The 20,990-nt window shown below is 36.6% G+C and overlaps 1 protein-coding gene across 1 annotated transcript in view; it reads left to right on the forward strand.

The window, feature by feature from the left end:
• Positions 1-3,626: 3,626 nt before the first annotated feature.
• The window catches only part of CCDC39 (coiled-coil domain containing 39), a 42,525-nt gene continuing 25,161 nt past the window's right edge, over positions 3,627-20,990 (forward strand). Inside the window, exons 1-7 of the mRNA XM_058556291.1 lie at positions 3,627-3,817; positions 10,554-10,673; positions 12,627-12,773; positions 13,904-14,062; positions 14,816-14,908; positions 15,001-15,129; positions 19,062-19,253. Of these exons, the coding sequence (XP_058412274.1) occupies positions 3,728-3,817; positions 10,554-10,673; positions 12,627-12,773; positions 13,904-14,062; positions 14,816-14,908; positions 15,001-15,129; positions 19,062-19,253 (930 nt within the window). The 5' untranslated portion in view covers positions 3,627-3,727. The remainder of the gene's footprint in view (positions 3,818-10,553; positions 10,674-12,626; positions 12,774-13,903; positions 14,063-14,815; positions 14,909-15,000; positions 15,130-19,061; positions 19,254-20,990) is intronic.

Consider the following 20,990-nt stretch of genomic DNA (forward strand, 5'->3'; position numbering starts at 1 on the left):
GGCAGCAAGAGCAGTTTCTGAGGTGTGCGTGGCAAAATATACTAAAAACAAAATTAAAAAACCCTGAAAAACAGATTGGGAGAAAAATATTATTCATACACATGCACACAAACACACACACATGCACAAAGAATACAATGCATAACATACAAAGCACTGCTATGATTCAATAAAAGACAACCTAATTAAAAAAATAGGCAAATTATGTGATAAAGAAATTCTTAGCAGAAAAAATGTGATGCTCAGTCTCACTCATAATTATAGAATTGTCAATAAACAACGAGATACCATATTTTTAGGTTGTAAAATATTTAATACTTCATAATATCCAGGGTATGCAAGAATACTGTCATACTCTGTTGGTATATAAAGATGTTTTGAAAGATAATTTAGTGGTATCTATCAAAATAAAATTGCTCATATGCGTTTTCAATTAATTTTACTTCTAAGAATATGTCATACAGAAACACTTATATAGATGTGCAAATTTATATCTTATTCACCAAATCTAAGACACCACTGATTGAAAGATGCATCTCCATTTCAGAGATATTAAAATGTGAAAATAAGTATACTGTAGAATTAATGAAATATGGTATTATAAAAATGTTTATTGCAGCATTGTTTAAAAAGTTAAAATTGATTGATAATACTGAATTTCAAGCTGCCATTAAAAGATCAAAGATCTAATGTACTGACATGGTAACATTGCCACTATTGTTAAGTGAAAAAATAAATTTGAGGGGCTGGCCCAGTGGCGTAGAAGTTGTTTGTGCACTCTGCTTTGGGGGCCTGGAGTTCGCAGGTTTGGATCCCAGGTGCGGACCTACACACTGCTTATCGAAGCCATGCTGTGGTGGTGTCCCACATACAAAATAGAGGAAGATTGGCACAGATGTTAGCTCAGGGCTAATCTTCCTCAAAAAAAATATATAATAAACTTGCAAAGAATACTTATAATATGATTCTATTTCTATAGAAAACAACTAATGTATGTATATATTTATAGCTTCATTTTAAAAAATGCTGGTGGGATAAACACCAAACAGTGCCAACCTCTTGGGGATGAGATTGGCAAGGAGGTGAAGGCTATCTTTTCCTTTTCCTTTATACGTATATGTATTTTTCTATTTTTTTTTTTTTATCCAAGATCACATTATTTTTGCAAAACAAAAAATCTCTTCATACTTTAGTCTGAAGAATCTGATTTGGATGAAGTTTTCTACTTGGGAGTGAAATAGTAAAAGGGTAATATCTACCTTAGCATTTGGGGATTAAATTGAATATTTCATGATCAGTGACAAGGCTTGTAAAACTGGGTTTTGTTTCCAAATCTAGATCTGAATGAATGCAAATAGAGTTATGATCTAGAAGTTGTAGAATTATAAAAGTGAGAACTGGATGTTAGGGGGAATGCAGTGGTGATGAAGTGGAGAAGCAGGGACATCATTTTAAGATAGAAATGTGGAATTTGAAGAATGCATGGACATTTTGTCCAAAATTCAACATTGTATAACTGTCATCCTGAAATTCAGGCAATAGCATCCTTGAGATCGGGGAAGTGGGACACTTTGCAGGGATTTGGCTGCCAGACTTCTGATGTTCTTGGGGCCTAGGGGAGTACACAGCAAAGACAGCTGCAATCCTGCATTTGGCAGCTACAGCTGACACTGAGAGGGGTGGATCAACAGATTGGCACACGGCAAGGCAGTTGCCTCAGTACTCACAGTAGGAACTGGGGTGAGAAATTAAAAAGGGAATGCTGACGACACATGGACAGTAAGAACAGTAAGAATTTTAAAAAGCAGCATTGCCATAACAAATTTCAAGTATAAATAGCTATATGCCATCTTAATATATGCTGGATACTAACATTTTCACTAGTAGGAATGACTAAACTATTATAAAATAAAAGATGATCTTCTACAAGTTTATTTAAGCTCTAAAATTCCTTTATTCCATACAGGTGAAAACTTCCCTTACCAGCTGAGTCTTTCTCCTCCACCACCTTGGGAATTTCAGTATTGTAGAAGTAGGGAATAAAATGCCTTGCTAATTCCAGTCTTTGAAGACACTGTTTCTAAATCCATAAGATTAAATATATGGAAAATCATGTAAGCAAAAAGAGACAAAGCTCCTACGAGGGGACTTCAAAAGTATGGTAAAAAAAGACATTTTCAGAACAATTGAGGAAATATGAATATAAAATGGTTATTAGAAGACATTGAAGAATTTTGATATTGTCAATTTTGTTAGATGTGATAATGATGTTATGTTTATGTTCAAAAACATTAAAAATTAAACAGTGATGCATGCTCAAGTAGTTAGGGGTGAAATGTCATGTCTGTGAATTACTTTGTTTCAGCAAAAGATATAGATGAAGCTAATATGGTAAAATATGAATGTTAAATCAAGGTGATGAGATATGCGGGTTCATTATACCCTACTCAGTATTCACATATATATATGTGTGTATATATATACACACATATATATATAAACATTTTATAATAAACATTTTAACAAAGTATAGGTAAAATAAAATTCAAAAGGGCAAAAAAAGCCATTGATAGCTGTTTACTGGATAAGCAAAATTAATTGATGCTCACGATACAGTGGTAGAGGGTATTCCAGACACCACCACCCCTCACTGTAGAGAGCCTAGTTTGGATTAGGAAATCTGTATTCTAGTTTAGGTCCTGGCTACTTTAATCGCTTCACCTCAGGGAGCCTCAGTTTATTTATAAAACGAAACGATTAGAGTAGTTGATTGTTTTGTCCTTTCCAGTCCTGAGATGTTATACAGGAGAGGCCGTAGACTCAAATGCCTACTAGCGCCAAGCAGGTAAATTCAAATTAGTGAATTGGTCAAGTTTTTGCCAGCCTAAAGAGGGCGCCTCTTCCGCCGAGTAATGCCTTTTCATAACATGGGCTCTGTTTCCTAGCCTTTTTCGAGATTATGAAGAAATACAGATTTTTATGTGAAATTACAGATTGTAAATGTTAACCAATGAAAAATGTAAAGAAAAATAAAACTGTAGGAGTGGCGCGGGAGGGACCACCAAACTGCGCTGGGAATTTGCCCTCTGTGCGCAGCCCACGTCTGCGGTCAGCTAAGACGCTGCCATGGGGCAGACGAGCATTGTGAGAACAGACGAACATCAAAATATCCAGCAATGATTCTGGGGAGTGAGTTCTGCTTCAAAATACTAGTCTACTCCAGCCTACTAGACGTCCTCTGTGGATGAAACTCAACAAACACCGCTTGAAAAGAAAGCCCGGTTTACTATTTTCGTTAGCTCTCATCTTCCGCCGGCGATGCGGCCGTTGCCGTTCCCGTACCCTGTGGTCCCCCGGCGACTGGAGGCGCCACCGATTTTACACCCTCGGGGAACGCTGGGGGGACGATCCGGAGCCCCACTTGGACGGAAGGTTTTGCCGGCGCCAGGCAACGCCAGCAAACTTCTGGAGGAGTAAGTTGCTTCGCTTCCCTCGGCGCTCAAGAAGAAAAAGGTTGCTGTATGCCGGGAGGGAGTTCTCAACCGGAAGTTTCGCCTCTGGGCCTGAGCGCTTCCTGTTTGGTAACTAAGGGCGCGGGACGGTTGCTAGGGCTCCGGTGGCAGCTGCCCCGGAGCTTTGGGGGTGCCTCCGGCCCTACTCACGGGCGATAAGAGTACGCGGATTTTTCCTCTCCACCCTGTCGGAGGTCCCCTATCCGTTTGCTATCATGAGTAGCGAATTCCTGGCGGAGCTGCACTGGGAGGATGGGTTCGCCATCCCGGTGGCGAACGAGGAGAACAAGATACTGGAAGATGAGGTGAGGATCAGGTGAAGAAGGCGGGGAAGGAGGGGGTCTGTTGGTGGGCTCTTTTTGGTTGGCAGGAATACCTCAACCTTTTAATTTTTCTCTTTTCCTTCCGTAAACCCATCTTTTCTCTGTTTTTCCCAGTCCCATCTCTTTCCCTCGCGCCATCTCCTTCCCTCACCTGCCCGCCCTTTTCGGTATTTTCTAAGCATTAAAAAAATATTGAAACGATAACTGATATTCAGGACTATAAAGCCTGAATCTTTTCTGCCTCCTCCTTTCCCACTCCATGCACTCATTTCCAACCTCCTGGGCAGGAGAAGAAAGGCTGGTTCCCGCGCCCACTTTTTCCTTCCTCAGAATTAAGCGCGGCTTGCAAAGAGACTTCTGAGGTTTGCGTAGCAACCGTTATTTGCCGGTGTTTATAAACAAAACACGTTCTGTTTGACATTTGTTTTTGAGTTTCTGCCTATGATGTTTCAAGTTGAAAGTGACTCGAAGAAATGTTTTCCAGAGGGACGTTCTAATAAGAAAGTAAAATGTGTACTTTACTGCTTTTCAGAGGATTAGTTGTCACAGAATGATAAATACCTTACGTTGTAAGGAGTATTTACACCAGCTAGCAACCAATGCAGAGTAGTTGTTAAAAATAAAATTGCAACCAGCTCAGGAAACTTTTAAAAACCTTTAGCAGTCAATCTAAAGTTCCTTCACGTGGCAATGTGTTGTGTGGAAGAGGGTCCAAGAAGAATAAATATTTATAATACTTTATAGAATGGAAGAGAAGGTTTTCTCTCCTCTGAAAAATGAAAATGAAAATCCTTCACTCTATTTTTTGAAAAAAAATTTTTTTCCAAAATATTCCGACGTATTTATTTATGTCTAATTTAGATGGCTGCAGTTTTTGTTTTTTGGTTTTTTTTTTCAACGAAGGGCATTAGGAAATATAAGAGATCTAGCATTGAGTACTGAGGAATAATAAGAAGTATCCAGCCCTGAGTTCAGATTCTACTTACTAGCACTGACCCTGTTTCTTCTTCTGTAAACTGGAGATAAGTAAAATAATTATCTCAAAGGGTTGTTATACAGCTCTAAGGACATTAATGTAGGTTAAAGTTCCATTCAAATGTTAAGTTTTTGTATTATTGTCATAATATTTGTCTCAGTGTTTTATATATTTTAAAAAATAGTACAGAGAAATAAAAAGAAGAATAATGAGGGCTATAAGTACTTCACCTAAATAAGCTCTGACATTAAAAAAGCAGCTCTTGTAAGTTTAAGATATTTAAACAGAAGCGTATAAAATAAAAAATGTAAGATATTCCCTCCCAAAAGTACCCACTGTTGACCACTGATGTGACTATCACCGCATTAAAGAAGTATTCCAAACATCGTGGTCTACAGATATATAGACAGAAAAGACAAACTGGAGTATTATAAAAATGGAATTGTACTATATGTGCTGTTTTTAACATAAAATTTTTAATTTCATTTTACTTGTATTTAAGAGAAGAAAAAGAAAGGAACTATTGAATTTCAGTATTACTTGATTATAAGAGATAGCGATTGCTAAAAAAAATTCCTTTAATATTAAGAAAAACTACATAAGAAAAGATGAAGTGGTTAAATTACTGTTTTAAAAAAATTATTGGGCCGGCCCCGTGGCTTAGCAGTTAAGTGAGCGCTCTGCGCTACTAGTGGCCTGGGTTGGGATCCCAGGTGCGCACCGCCGCACCGCTTCTCTGGCCATGCTGAGGCCGAGTCCCACGTACAGCGGTAGAAGGATGTGCAACTATGACATACAACTTTCTACTGGGGCTTTGGGGAAAAAATGGAGGAGGATTGGCAGTAGATGTTAGCTCAGAGCTGGTCTTCCTCAGCAAAAAAAGAAGAGGATTAGCATGGATGTTAGCTCAGGGCTGATCTTCCTCGCAAAAAAAAAAAAAAAGGCTTAATTAAAAAAATTATGTTTTAATTGTAGACGCTATGGGTTGACTCCCTGCTCTTTCATCTTTCATCTTTAAGATGAGGAAATTAGCTCTCTTACACTTCTTTCCACCTTCTTTTACCCCATTAAAAATAGTGGTTTTATTATTTTTATGTTATCAAGGTTTATTTTATCTTCATTCTATTCAATGCCCTTAATTTACTGCAAATGTTTAGTATTAGCTTTATGTTAAAAATGATTTAATGGTCCTTAATGCAGCTGCTTTTGCTCAGTGTATTTTTTTCTTGAATTTTTAAATTTGGATTCATCTTTTGACTGGTTGGGCTCTACCCTCAAATGGTTGTTTCAAGAAGGGCCCATAGTTGTTAATTCCTCGCATCCTTGGGTGCCAGTCTGATTCCTTGCATTGCCTGCTTTAAGTTTATATTCTTTAAATTATACTATCAGATCATCAAGATACTTTCTCTCTCCCTCGCTCCTTCCTCCAGAGTCCTGTGTTTTTCAGTATGGACTATTTTTCCGCTGGCCTATTTACCAACTGTTAACTTGAGAATTCCCTTTATTCCTTACTGGGCTGATGATCTACTTCCTAGATCATGTATCTTCTTTTTTCTTGGATTATTCACTTATTTTGATGGAATACTTTCTTGTGTCTTCTTAAGAAGGGTGAATGGAAAGTAAACACTCTGAATCCAAAAATGTAATTTGACAATAATTTGTCTGGATAGAAGATTCTAAGTTAAAAGTAATTTTTCCACAGAATTTGGAAAATATCACCCTATTCTCTTCCAGCAGTGTTGTTGGTGAGTAATCTGATATTAGAATGATTTTCATTTCTTTGTAGGTTACTTTTTTAATCTCTGGAAGCTTTTAGGGCTTGCAATTTTTATTTTGGCAACTATATCAATCATATTTTTAATTTTAAAGTTATTAGCTTATTGCTTATTTGTAGCAGATGGTCTTGTTTTAGGAGTTCAATATCATTTTCAATCTCTCTGAGTGTGTGTGTGTTTAGTTTATGTCTTTTGGGTCCTGAATTATCTGTTTCCTCTGGGATCTTTTAGTTTGTTTATCTTGATATCCTCACATGATGTAAGATTTCAATAAATATCTGGTGGCCCCTGCATGTCCTTTTATATTTAAGAAAGAGGCAATAAAATGTTGTTTGGGAACTCTATGGGAATTATCAGCTTATGGAGAGTTAATCATTATGCTTTCATTAAAAAAGCAGATGCTTTTGCTCTGATTTCATTATGCAATGATGAAAGTCATAATTGGTGAAGAAAATAAAAGTCATAAAGCTATATGCATTAAACAACACAACATAAAAGTAAAAGCTATTATAAATGCGAGTAGACCTTGACAAAAATACAGTTATGGTAGGATACTTTAATATTGAGCTTCTCAGAATTATGCAGTTCTAATAGACAAAAATAAGGATATAAAAGATATTAATAATACAATAAAAAATAAAAACATAGAATATATCCCTTAAATAGAGAATATATACCTTAAAAAATATGTCCATAAAATATTTACAAAGGTGGATCATGTACTAGACCAAAATGAAAAACTTAATGCATTAAAAGTGAATGATAGGGCCAGCCCCGTGGCTTAGCGGTTAAGTGCCTGCGCTCCGCTACTGGTGGCCCAAGTTTGGATCCCAGGCGCGCACCGACGCACCGCTTCTCCGGCCATGCTGAGGCGGCTTCCCACATACAGCAACTAAAAGGATGTGCAACTATGACATACAACTATCTACTGGGACTTTGGGGGAAAAAAAAAAAAAGAGGAGAATCGGCAATAGATGTTAGCTCAGAGCCGATCTTCCTCAGCACAAAGAGGAGGATTAGCATGGATGTTAGCTCAGGGCTGATCTTTCTCACACACACACATACAAAAAAATGTAAAAAAAAAAAGTGAATGATAAACCTTGAAGACATTATGCTAAGTGAAATAAGCTGGATACAAAAGCTCAACTACTGTATGGTTCCACTGTGTGAGATACCTAGAGCAGTCAAATTCGTAGAGACACAAAGTAGAACGGTGATTTCCAGGGGATGGGGGAAGGGCAATGGGGAGTTAGTGTTTAATTGGTATAGAGTTTCAGTTTGGGAAGACGAAAAATTTATGGAGATGGATGGTGGTGATGGTTGCACAACAATGTGAATGTACTTAATGCCACTATACTTAATGTATAGTGATAAGTGGTTAAAACGGTAAATTTTATGTTGTGTGTATATTGCCACAATTTAAAAAATGAGTGATAGGGGCCGGCCCGGTGGCGCAAGCGGTTGGGTGCGTGCGCTCCGCTGCGGCGGCCTGGGGTTCGCTGGTTCGGATCCCGGGCGCGCACCGACGCACTGCTTGGCAGGCCGTGTTGTGGCGGCGTCCCATATAAAGTGGAGGAAGATGGGCACAGATGTTAGCCCAGGGCCGTCTTCCTCAGCAAAAAAAGAGGAGGATTGGCGGATGTTAGCTCAGGGCTGATCTCCTCACAAAAAAAAAAAAAAAAAAAAAAAAAAAAAAATGAGTGATAGAAATTTTATAGGTCACATTGTCTGATCATAAGCCAATAGACTTTATAATAAATAATTTAAAAAATCATCATTGTTATGGACTGAATGTGTGTCCCATCCCCCACTGCTCTCCCACATTCATATGTTGAAGCCCTAATCTCCAATGTGATGGTATTTCAAGGTGGGGCCTTTGCGAGGTAATTAGGTTTCAATGAGGTCATGACTGACGTCATGAGGTCATCACAAGCCCATGATGGGATTAGTGTCCTTATAAGAAGAGGAAGAGAAACCAAAGTGTTCTCTGCCATGTGAGGACAAATTGAGAAGGTGGCTGTCTGCAAGTCAGGAAGACAGATTTCACCGGAACCGAATTGACTGGCGCCTTGATCTTGGACTTCCTAGCCTCCAGAACTGTAAGAAATAAATTTCTGTTGTTTAAGCCACCCAGTCTATGATATTTTGCTATAGCAGCCCGAGCTGACTAAGACATCCATCTTAAATACTTAGGCAAGTTTCTCAGAAGTGTTTGCCTGGATAGCCCTTGTATCAAAGAGAAATTGAAAGGGAAGAGTCACCTTTGAGAAGACAATAAAGGAGACTGCTTCATACCCACATCCGTGGGAAACATTAAAAATCTTAACTTTCGAGAAAACCTGTAGTCTCAAACGCCTTCATTTTTAAATCAATTTCTTAGCTTGGACTGCTATAACAAAGTACCATAGACGGAGTGACTTAAAAAACAGACATTTATTTCTCAGTTCAGAAGGCTGGACGTTGAGGTCAGGGCGCCAGAATGGCTGGGTCGTGGTGCGAGCCCTCTTCCTGGCTTGTCGAAGGCTGCCTTCTTGCTGCGCCCTCACAGGGCAGAGAGAGTGAGCTCTGCTCTCTCCTGCTCTTCTTATAAGGACACTAACTTCATCATGAGGGCCCTACTTTCATGTCCTAATTTAAGCCGACTTATCTCTTAAAGGGCTCACCTCCAGACACCATCACACTGGAAGTTAGGGCTTCAACATATGAATCTGAGAGTGACACATTTAGTCCATAAGAATAAGTAACACAAAAAGTAAAAAACTAAGAACTCCTCTTAATAAATTAAAAAAAAAGAACAAACAAAAGAGGGAATTAAAATAAAAACTGAAATTACTGAAATAAAAAGCAAAAAATCATATTTAATATAGTAAGTTTAATGAAATATAGGGCATAACAAATGAGTAAATTACTATTTATTTTCTTTCTTCCTTCGTTAAAAATTCAAATATTTTATTCTGCCCCTCAGTGGATTGTGTTGTACACTGCCTGGGTTGTAGCCCCAACTTTGGGAACCACAGCCCAAGGAAGCATATAAGGAAGCACATTTTTGTTTTGTTGAGCTTTTATATAGCTTTGAGGGGTGACATATTCTAATGGTCCTGAGAATCTATCTTGCAATTTCCTAAAGTGTTTGTGTGTTACATTGTTTTGTTTCTACGCAGGGTTCTAAGTCAAAGACACACAAAATAGATTTAAAAAACAGATTTTGAGCACATGAGAGTTAGTTGTTCTGTTCTGTTAAGCTTAGCCTAAATCTGTTGGTTTTGAATAGGAGTTCAGGGAGGAGCTATTATGCGTGGAGTCCAAATACTTTTCAAATTTGTGGTTCATGCTCTATGTTTTTGTTATGTCTTGTTACTATGCTCTGGTTAGCTTTAGAGATATTGTGGTTTAATTATGGAATAGAATCTCATTTTTTCCCTTTAAGTAATGCTGTAAGGAAAATGCATTTTATCAGTGAACCCTGCTAATGCTGCAAATCTGAGAGAGATTTCTATTCCATTTTAATATGGTGCTAATTTTCCCACAGTAATCTCTAAATCACAACACTATTTTATAACATTTAAAAGATCAGTAGATTTTAGAAGTTCAAATGGATATTTAAAGAAGCAAAGTAAATGAAGATTTACTTTTGATTTTAGATCCTTTGTCCTTTTTTTTTTTTTGGTGAGGAAGATTGGCCCTGAGCTAATGTCTGTTGCCAATCTTCCTTTTTTTTGCTGGGGAAGATTGGCCCTGAGCTAACATCTGTGCCCATCCTCCTCTATTTTGTATGTGGAATGCCGCCATAGCATGGCCTGATGAGTGGTGTGTAGGTCTGCACCTATGATCCAAAGCTGCAAACCCTGGGCTGCTGAAGCAAAGTATGTGAACTTAACCACTATGCCACTGGGCCAGCCCTTAGATCTTTTAATATGGTAAAAAACTTAGTAGGACTTTAGTTAATCATAGCATTTATTATTTACAGTTGTCAAAGCTGCAGGATGAAAGGTCAAGCTTGGAAGATCAGCTACGTGACTATGAAGATCGAATTAATGCTATGACTTCTCACTTCAAAAATGTTAGGCAAGAGTTCTCATTTACCCAGGTACAATAATGCTCAAATTCGTGTTGATTGTATCATGTGTGGTCATGGAACATTTCACATGCATTTACATCTGTGATTTTATTTTAGAGATGTAATAGGAAACTTTAGCATAACTAAACTATTGTGAGCATAACCTTGAACCTGAAAGTAGGTAGAAAAAAAAGCTTTGAGGGACTCACTACTGCCACCAAGTTCAAGGAATAATTAATTCACTTGAAAGGAGAAATCATCATTTAAACAGTTCAATATAATATTAGGGAACAGATTATATGCTAAGGGTACAGTGCTGGCAGTGAGAAATGGTTGCTTTAAGCAGAAACAGACCTAATATAACACACGATAGAGTTTCTGTCTACTTTTTAATTTTTTAGCGCAACCCACTGGGGCCATTTTGAGTGGAGGCAAAGAGTCCACGCATTTCCGTAGCCCTTAGGGCACCATGGTATTTGAGCATAGTTTAAGAATTGAAATTTATAATGACAATCCTTAGATAATACAAAAGTTACATTGTATTTAGCAGACTTTTAAGATAACTGGGCTAAGTATAAGGCATTTTAGAAATATTAATACAAATAATAAAAATTAAAACTTAGAGTGATTATGTAAATAAAGCATCTGTTTTATGGACAATTTATTCATGTGTAGAACCTCATTCCTTGATGTTGCCCAGCAAATCAGACAGCTCAGGAAATCAGCATTGGAGAGTTTACTAACTTCTATCTCAAACTATTTTTTAAAAAATGCATCTACCTTTCTTTAAAAATGTATGTAATTCTTAAAAATGTACAAAGCCATGTTTTTAATACCAATTTATAATTAATATGGATAAGTAACTATTTCATAGTTTACAAATCTCATTAGAAAGTTACAAATTTAATGAATTTTTTAAAACAATACTCAGGATTTTTGAGTCCTGATATGATTGAGTAATTAATAAACTGGAACCACATCTTTTCATCAAGTTACTAAAGCACTGAGCTGGGGACTAGAAAGACAGAGACTTTCTGTAGGTATATTTCATTATAGTCAAACCTCAATTAAATAGGATAATAGAGACAAAAGAGAATAAACTTCCTACAACACTAACAGCTTTAATAATGTAAAAATAATACTGATGGTGGTAACTTTGAAGCATTATAAGATCAGTAGTCAACAAATATTAAGTAATTAACTTTTATTGAGTAAAACTTAACACAAAGGCATGATTATGTTTTAATATATCCTAGGAAATATTCACAACCATCAGTGTTTACATAATTATTTTAAAATTATCTCTGTTAATTAGAATATGTGATCAACCCATATAAATATGCCATTTCCCAAGTATATTTTAAAATCAATTTCACTTCTTATTTTTATTTTTTTATTTTTTATTTTGGTGAGGAAGATTGGCCCTGAGCTAACATCTGTTGCCAATGTTCCTCTTTTTGCTTGAGGAAGATGGTCCCTGAGCTAACATCTGTGCCAGTCCTCCTCTACTTGTTGTATATGGGACGCCGCCACAGCATGGCTTGATGAGTGGTGTGCAATTCTGCACCCGAGGTCTGAACCCACGAACCACGAACCCTGGTTCTCCAAAGTGATGCGTGAGAACTTAACCACTACATCACCGGGCCAGCCCCCATTTCTTATTTTTAGCTAAATAATGAGTTATATCTTTTTAAGTCTCACCATATAAACTTTGGTTTTCTGCAGTTTCCATAGACAAATACATAGTGTCTGACATTTTCTCCTAGCACATTCCATGAACTGACTTTCTTACAACTTGTAAAGATCATCGACTACACGAATCACAAAGTCTAATGTGGTGTAGGTTTCAGAGAAGTGAAATTAATAGTACCTAATCTAAGCATTTTGTGGGAACTTTGTTATTTTTTTGTCTAATGGATTATTATAAATATTTTATAATATTAAAATTTAAAAAGTCTTTCTATCTTGTATGTTATTCTGTAGTCTCTTTGCAAAGCCAGGGAGCGTGAGATTGAAAGCGAAGAACATTTTAAGATGATTGCTGAAAGAGAACTGGGACGAGTGAAGGATGAAATCCAGCGACTGGAAAATGAGATGGCTTCAATACGGGAAAAGAAAAGTGATAAGGAAGTATGTATTGAAATGCTACTTAAAATTTTGTGCTATTTTTCCTCTTCCCTCACCAAATAAACATTGATTTTTTTTCTGTATGGGAAAGGCATTTATTAGTTTCCTGACATTTACTTAACATTGTTTTTTGAACAATGAAAGGCACATGGAGCTGTAATTTGAGTGAAACAATGGTAGACTGTTACATTTATTTTCCCAATATTCATTTACCAAATACTGATTGAGCCTTACTATGTGCAAAGCACCATGCTGGCTGCCTGTTATATGATACTAGGCGTAATTTATTAATAAGTGCTACATTTTTAAAAGCCACATTGAAGAAAATCACTTTTAATTTTGAATTTCATTTCTCATTCAAAATTTTTATCTTTCATATTAATTTATCAGCTTGTGACTCTAATATTAAACTACTGTAACCTGTTTTTCTCTCTCCCTTAGTTTTTAGTTACCTGATTTGGGAGCTTTTTCCAAATTCAATTCTTTTCTTTACATATGCATATACATATGGAAATGCACATACATAATATATATATATCTATATGTATATATATACATATTTTATTATGTTAATTTCTATTTGTTTGCATATTGATCTGTTTTCTTTTATGAATCTAGATTTGTTAAATGAATGCATTTACAGAAATATTTTTATTTCCTTAACTACTATATTTATTTCAATTAGAAGTGCTTCCAAAATTTCTTTGTAAGAGGCCTCTTAGAGGCAGCAATCTGATAGGAAAGGGGGCTTAAGGGGACTTGTCATGGGCTTGAGTTAGCGTGTCAGCATGTTACTTTTACTAAGATTGCATGTCCACTTGAGGTGGCTTTGGTGGAGTGACTAATGAGATTGCTCTGGAGGGGCTACCCTAAAGCCTTTTTAAGCCACTTTTGGCTCAACTACTGTTCTTAACTTTCTATACTCATCTCCCCTGTATTTCACAACTAAAGAATTAAAATACAAGTATGGTAGCTATATAAGTAAATATGGTATGTTATATACATCTGGAGGGCAGGGACAGGGAGAGGATTTCTTCTTTCTTTTTTAATATGTAGAATGTAATGTTGTGTTTTAGTTTTTATAGTATATAATGTTTTGTATTCTTCCCCTGCCCCCTCTCTTTGGAAATCAGAATAGCATATTTAAAACTACTCAAAAATTGGACAGTTTGAAATGTCAAATGAACTGGGACCAGCAAGCACTGGAGGCCTGGTTAGAAGAATCGGCTCATAAAGATAGTGATGCCCTCACTCTTCAGAAGTACGCACAACAAGATGACAATAAAATTAGGGTGAGGAATTATAAATTGTAATGTTAGGTTTTCTCTGAGTCTGTAGTGTGTCAACCTTTTTACCTAAATCAGACTTATAATTTTAAAGCAGTAGTTCTTAAACTTTTTTGGGTCAGGGACTCCTTTAAAAATCTAATAAAGCCAAGTATCCTTTCTCTGGAAAAATGACTGTACTCAAATACCCATAAAATTTTGCTGAAAGTTTTACAGATCCTCGGAAGCCCTTTGACCATTTAGGAATCTGTAGACTACAGGTTAAGAATCCTGATTGAGGAGGGTTCTCAAAAGCATTTTAGAAAAGAAAGTTTTGTACTAGAACTATGTATAAGTATTTGAACTTCTGTCTAAATAATAGTATGTATTGTTTTTGCTGATTTTTATAATTATTATAACCATTACTTAAAATCTACTTGTAATGAAGTCTGGTAATACTTTGGTATTATGGAACATGCTATTTTCTAATAGATTTAATACCAAATGCATTATTTTAATTAATTTTAAATGGCAAGTTATTGTTTAATCTTTTTTTCTAACATACTTTAAAAAGTATTGAAAGTCTTTTTAGAACAATTGAGCTTTCATTGCAGTCCGTTGGGGTAAAAGATAAAGAATATATATATTATTTTGTAGTTGCTTTAGATATCAAATAAATGTGTGTCTATAATACAATAATACTTAATGTGAGATATGCTAACAGCTTTTAAGTTAATAAAATGATAATTATGAATTTTTTTGTGTGTAACTACATCATAGGCACTGACCCTGCAATTAGAAAGACTGACTTTGGAATGTAATCAGAGAAGAAAGGTACTTGACAATGAACTTACAGAGACTCTAAGTGTGCAGGTTGGTTTAGTGAAGATTTTTCTTAATTGTCGAAGTGATGTTTGTAAAAGCACTTAAATTTACAGAAATGTTATTTGCTCTCTATTTGACAGTTAGAATTGGATAAAGCGGCACAAGATTTTCGTAAGGTTCATAATGAAAGACAAGAACTCATTAAACAGTGGGAGAACACATTAGAACAGATGCAGAAGAGAGATCGAGACATTGATAACTGTGCCTCGGTAAAGTAGTTGTTTGATCCTTGCAATTTTCAGCTGTTTATTTGTCTCTTTTGTATCTAACTCATTTCAAATGTAAATCACATTGTTATTTGAAAGTCACTTTTATAGCAGGATTCAATAGTTTTGGTAAATGTTTTTCAAAGCTGACTCTATATCCATTTAGAAATGTCATTTTATGAAGATTATTTATTTATGGTATTATCATGCTGAAGACTGTATCCTGCCGTCTCCAAAATGTGGAACAAGAGAAAGTCAATAGATAATGTTATTACAGTAAAACCAATGCTTGACTTACACACAGTTGTCCAAGTTGCCTTGGATTTAATGTGTACTTTTTGTAGTGATCACAGGTGTAGGGAAATGAGCCTCATGAATAGCCAAGAAACAAGGAGGGAGAGTCAGGAAGAAGCCTAGACTGCAATAAAGTTTCAATTTGGAAACTGAGGCACTAATAATGAAGTAGAAGCTCAGAAGGGGAGGAGAGGAATTCCTCACTGATTAAACACAGACCTAGTGTTGTTATCTTTTGCTACTTTCAGAGGTATTTTTCTTTGAGGAAGATTAGCCCTGAGCTAACATCCATTGCCAATCCTCCTCTTTTTGTTGAGGAAGATTGGCCCTTGGCTAACATCTGTGCCCATCTTCCTCTACTTTATATGGGATGCCGCCACAGCATGGCTTGATAAGCGGCACATAGGTCCATGCCCGAGATCCGAACCTGCAAACCCTGGGCCACCAAAGCAGAGCGCGCGAACTTAACCGTTACACCACTGGGCCAGCCCCTCAGAGGTATTTTAGGAGAACTTTTTTGGGAAAACATTAAGGGGTAACATAGTGGTGAGTAAAAATGGGAAGATTAGGGAAGTTGAGAAGGAGAAGGAATTGAGGAGGAAAAAAGGCAGATGAGAAGATGTGTTAATTTCCATTCTGAATCTACTCCATGGAAAGACACTTGGCAAGCAGTTCAGGACCCTGGGAGTTTGGAATTCTGATATCTGGATGCAGTTGACTTGTTATATATAACTTATGTGTAAATATGTTATTGTTTTATTTTAAATTTTTGTAGGTAACCAACATTTTATCAACAAAATGGCCTATGCCTTCCTAGGAGGGACAAGGGAGAACCAATCTTAACTACGAGTTCCTCTTAATTCTTAATGCTGCTGTTGGTTTCTCTTTCTTGGCTTCTTATTGCTTTCAAACATCAAGTTCTGACTGCTTCCTCTGTGTAATCAAATGTGCCAGATCCAAGATTGCAGATCCACAACTGCATTCTTGTACAACACCACAGCTAAATTGACTCAGCCTGCTGATTTGGCAGAATACACAACTTGTAGCTTCCTGGTCATATTCACAGTGGTTCCTTTTTACCGGTTGACATTTCCTGGCGGTCTGTATTGTCAGAGACTAGGGAGGGTGCTAAGAAGTGGCTCCATAGGTAGTAGTATACTTAACAACTGGCTCCCGATTTGTAGCATTTCTGATTTCTGTGGTGAAACTCCTTCCATACCAACCTGACTCCACTGAAGACAGAGTTGAGCAGAGATGTGTGAGTCAGTTCTGTTGAGCCAGGGAGAGCTGTTCATACCACTAGAGGATTTCATTTGAAATTGGACCATTTTGTTCCTCTTCTTCCAAAATAGTTCCTGCCTTTTCAGTGTCTTTTTGGCAGGAGTCTGACCATATGATCCTGAAGTTGGCTTCTTCTTCTTCTTTTTTTTTTTTTTGTGAGGAAGATTAGCCCTGAACTAATATCCAATGCCAATCCTCCTCTTTTTGCTGAGGAAGATTGGCCCTGGGCTAATATCTGTGCCCATCTTCCTCTACTTTATATGGGACGCTGCCACAGGAGGGCTTGACAAGTGGTGCGTCGTTCCATGCCTGGGATCCAAACCTGCGAACCCTGGGCTGCCAAAGCAGAGTGCGCGAACGTAACCACTATGCTACCGGGCCGACTCTGAAATTGGCTTCTTAAAAGAATTTACATTTAGAAAATGAAAAATATTTTCCTGTTATGCTTTTATTCCAGTGTAGAAATTTTGGGATATTACTTATAAGCATCACCCGTATGAAAACTTAATTGTGAATAGATAACACTGTTAAAAAATGTGAGTATTGAAGTAGGTATTAAAGAAACTGATTAAGTGGTAGAAAAATCAATATAAGGCAGGAAATTCTAGAATGATCATTTGACATATATAAACTTGGGAAGTTTTGACTTGTCCTTTGGTTGAATGAACACAGTGGTATATGCAATGCTACAATTATAGAATGCTGATTGTTATAGAGGACATATGGGAATACTAGGTTAAACAAATTTGAAATGTTTTTTTAAAGGCATGCATCTCAAATGTATATATCTATTGAATATGCTAGTATGTACACTATTACATGCAGCGTTTCTAAAACTTACTGATTTCAGAAGACATACCCTTCCCCAACCCAGTCTCCTGGCATTAGTTGTTTGGTGGGACCCCATTTTAGAAACTTGAAAGATACATTTTAGGGTAAATTTTCCTTCTCTCTCCAATTCTCATCCAGCACATTGCCATCAGAATCACTTGTAAAAACCATATATGATCTTTTTATTTCCCAGCCTGAAAATCTTCTTTGTTCCACATTGCTTAAAAGTTGACCTTTAACATGGCAATTGAAAAGTTGAATTTCTTCTAATTCTGCCTACCCTCTACCTTTCCAGCCTCATCCCTTTCATCTGTATCCATCCCTTCTCAATATAGCCCCATTCCCTCCCTGCCCTCCTGCCCTATACTTTAACCACATTATTTATGCATCTCTGTTTATCTTTTTAGGCCTGACTCAAATGAAGCCTCTTAGATAATGCCTTTTTTTTTTTTTTTTTTGGTGAGGAAGATTCACCCTGAGCTAACATCTGTTGCCAGTCTTCCTCTTTTTTTGTTGGTTTTTTTTTTTTTTTTGGTGAGGAAGATTGGTCCTGAGCTAACACCTGTTGCGAGTCTTCCCCTTTTTTTTTTGCTTGAGCAAGAGTGGCCCTGAGCTAACATCTGTGCCTACATTCCTCTATTTTGTTTGTGGGTTGCCACCACAGTATGGCTTGATGAGTGGTGTTGGTCTGTGCCCCGGAGCCGAATCTGTGAACCGGGGCCACTGAAGCAGAGTGTGCAGAATTTTAACCACTAGGCCATGGGGCTGGCCTCCCTCTTAGATAATGCCTTTTAATGATTTCTCATGGGTAGACTTTATCATCTCTTTGTTCCCATAGTACTTTGTCCACATCTTAGTTACTACTTTGTATGTTCTATTGATTTTGTATCCAAGACCAGCAAAAAACCTGAGTGAAGGCATTCCTATGGAAACTAATAACTAAAATGTTATTCTCAAAATATGAAAAAAACTGGTCCTGTGAAATTGGAAAATTTTATTGCAATCCAACTTTGTATGTGAAAAATATTCAACATTGTTATATTTTTTAGATATCCTTTTAGTTTATAAGAGATTGACATTTTTCTTATCTCTTTAGCGAAATACCAGATAGATGAAAGAAAATAGAACTTCATATTGCATAGTGGTTACGTTCGCGCACTCTGCTTTGGCAGCCCAGGGTTCGCAGGTTTGGATCCCAGGCATGGAACGACGCACCACTTGTCAAGCCCTCCTGTGGCAGCGTCCCATATAAAGTAGAGGAAGATGGGCACAGATATTAGCCCAGGGCCAATCTTCCTCAGTGAAGTGAATAGAGACCTTTAAAAATATGAGCTTATAGATATTGGTGTGTAGAATATTAATATTTTGTTTATATTCATATAAAAATAGTCTCTTTAAAAGAATTCTCTTAAGAAGTTTTGGTAAAATAAATACTGAATATAATAATAAAAATTAAAAATTAAATTCCTTTTAGTTTTAGTTTTATTTGCCATGTTAAACATATATTTAACATATTTTTTTAATCCTAGGCATTAGCAAGGATAAAGCAAGAAACAAGAGAAAAAGAAAACTTGGTTAAGGAAAAGATCAAGTTTTTGGAAAGTGAGATTGGAAATAACACAGAGTATGAGAAAAAAATTTCTGTTGCTGACCGTAAAGTTTTAAAATGTAGAATGGAATATCAGCGTCATGAAGCTAACAGAAATCAGCTAAAGGATGAGGTATGTCAACTAAAAAGACTGGTTTGTGTATTTATGACAAATTACTATAAAAATAAGCATAAAGGCTTTCCTTTGATCAAGGAACTGCCTTCTAGTTCTTTTTGTTACATCCTTTCATGTTGAGAGACTTTTGGGATACTCCGATTGAGCCCCTGCTTGGGGAGGGCAACAGAGGGGTGCTGTTCACATCACAGGTGGTGTGAAGGGCTCCCCCTGGAGTGTACAGTGTCCAACTTGCCTGTCATACGTGGTGTTTTGTAAGTGATTCCAGGCAAAAGGCTCCAGAAGAGTCTAGAGTGGAAATCATTATTTAAAGATGACCAGCAAATGGGCAAATGTGAAGATGAATATTGGCATTAGTGATAACTTGAAGTGTCTGTCCAGTGCTACATGCAGATGGTGGTTTTAACTCTCAAATTCTACACGGAGCTACCTGCTTCAGTTCAGTTTCTCTGTTAGGTGAATAATATTTCCGTCTGGTAGTGGGGAAGTGTAGTGATGAAAAACCTGAAACAGACTAAGAGAGAACAAAACTTCTCCTGCTTTGTTCTTTTCTTCTTTTGCAGGCGTACTTGCCAACTGGATTATTCCATAGGGAGAGTTAGCAATCCCCTTAGTTAGCAATAAAGGGATCTTTAGGAAATTTGTGCCTTGAGGCTGTATTATGTGAAGTTACCACTGTTTAGGAGGGAAACTGGAATACTGTAGAGCATTTTATTCTATAAGTTGTTATACTTTTTATTTCCCGATAAAGAAAGAAAGATTTTTTTATCTGTCCAAAGAGAATAATTATGTCAGATCCTAAAGAAGTAAAATAAATGATTTTCTTGCCTAGATTAAATGTCACTGCTAATGGCTTATTCTTAAAAATGTTAAAGTTTAAATGAATTGCAGAAAAGAATGCGGGGATTTATTTATTCATTCATTCACAATTTGTTTATTGAGATATAATTCACATACCACAATTCACCCTTTTAAAGTATACAATTGAGTGTTTTTTAATATGTTCACAGAATTGTGCAACCATTACCACTATCTAATTTTAGAATATTTTTGTCACTTCAGAAATGAAACCCATACCCATTAGCAGTTACTCTCCTTTCCCGCCTCCAACCAGCCCTTGGCAACTCCTAATCTACTTTCTGTCTCTATGGATTTGCCTATTTTAGACATTTCATATAATGTCCAAAGTAGAATGGTGGTAGAAATCATATAATATGGGGCCTTTTCTGTCTGGATTCTTTACTTAACGTGATGTTTTCAAGGTTCATCCATGTTTTAGTATGTATCAGTACTTCATTTTTTTCCTCCAAATTTTTTTTATTGTGGTAAAATACACATTATCATGCAATTTACCAACTTAACCATTTTTAAGTGTACAGTTCAGTAAATACATTCTTAATGTTGTGCAACCATCACCACCATCCATTTCCATAACTCTTGTGTTCTTGTAAAACTGAAACTCTGTACCCATTAAACAATAACTCCCCATTCCTTCCTCCACACCAGCCTCTGGCAACCACCATTCTACTTTGTCTCTATATTTTGACTACTCTAAGTATGTCATATAAGTGGAATCATACAGTATTTGTCTTTTTGTGACTAGCTTATTTCACTTAGCATATTGTCTTCAAGGTTCATCCATGTTGTTGCATAGGTCAATATTTCCTTCCTTTTTAAGGCTGAATAGTAAGTATTCCATTGTGTGTACATATATACTACATTTTGCCTATTCAT

Source organism: Diceros bicornis, chromosome 15, assembly GCF_020826845.1.
Source record: "Diceros bicornis minor isolate mBicDic1 chromosome 15, mDicBic1.mat.cur, whole genome shotgun sequence".
Taxonomy (NCBI): Eukaryota; Metazoa; Chordata; class Mammalia; order Perissodactyla; family Rhinocerotidae; genus Diceros; species Diceros bicornis.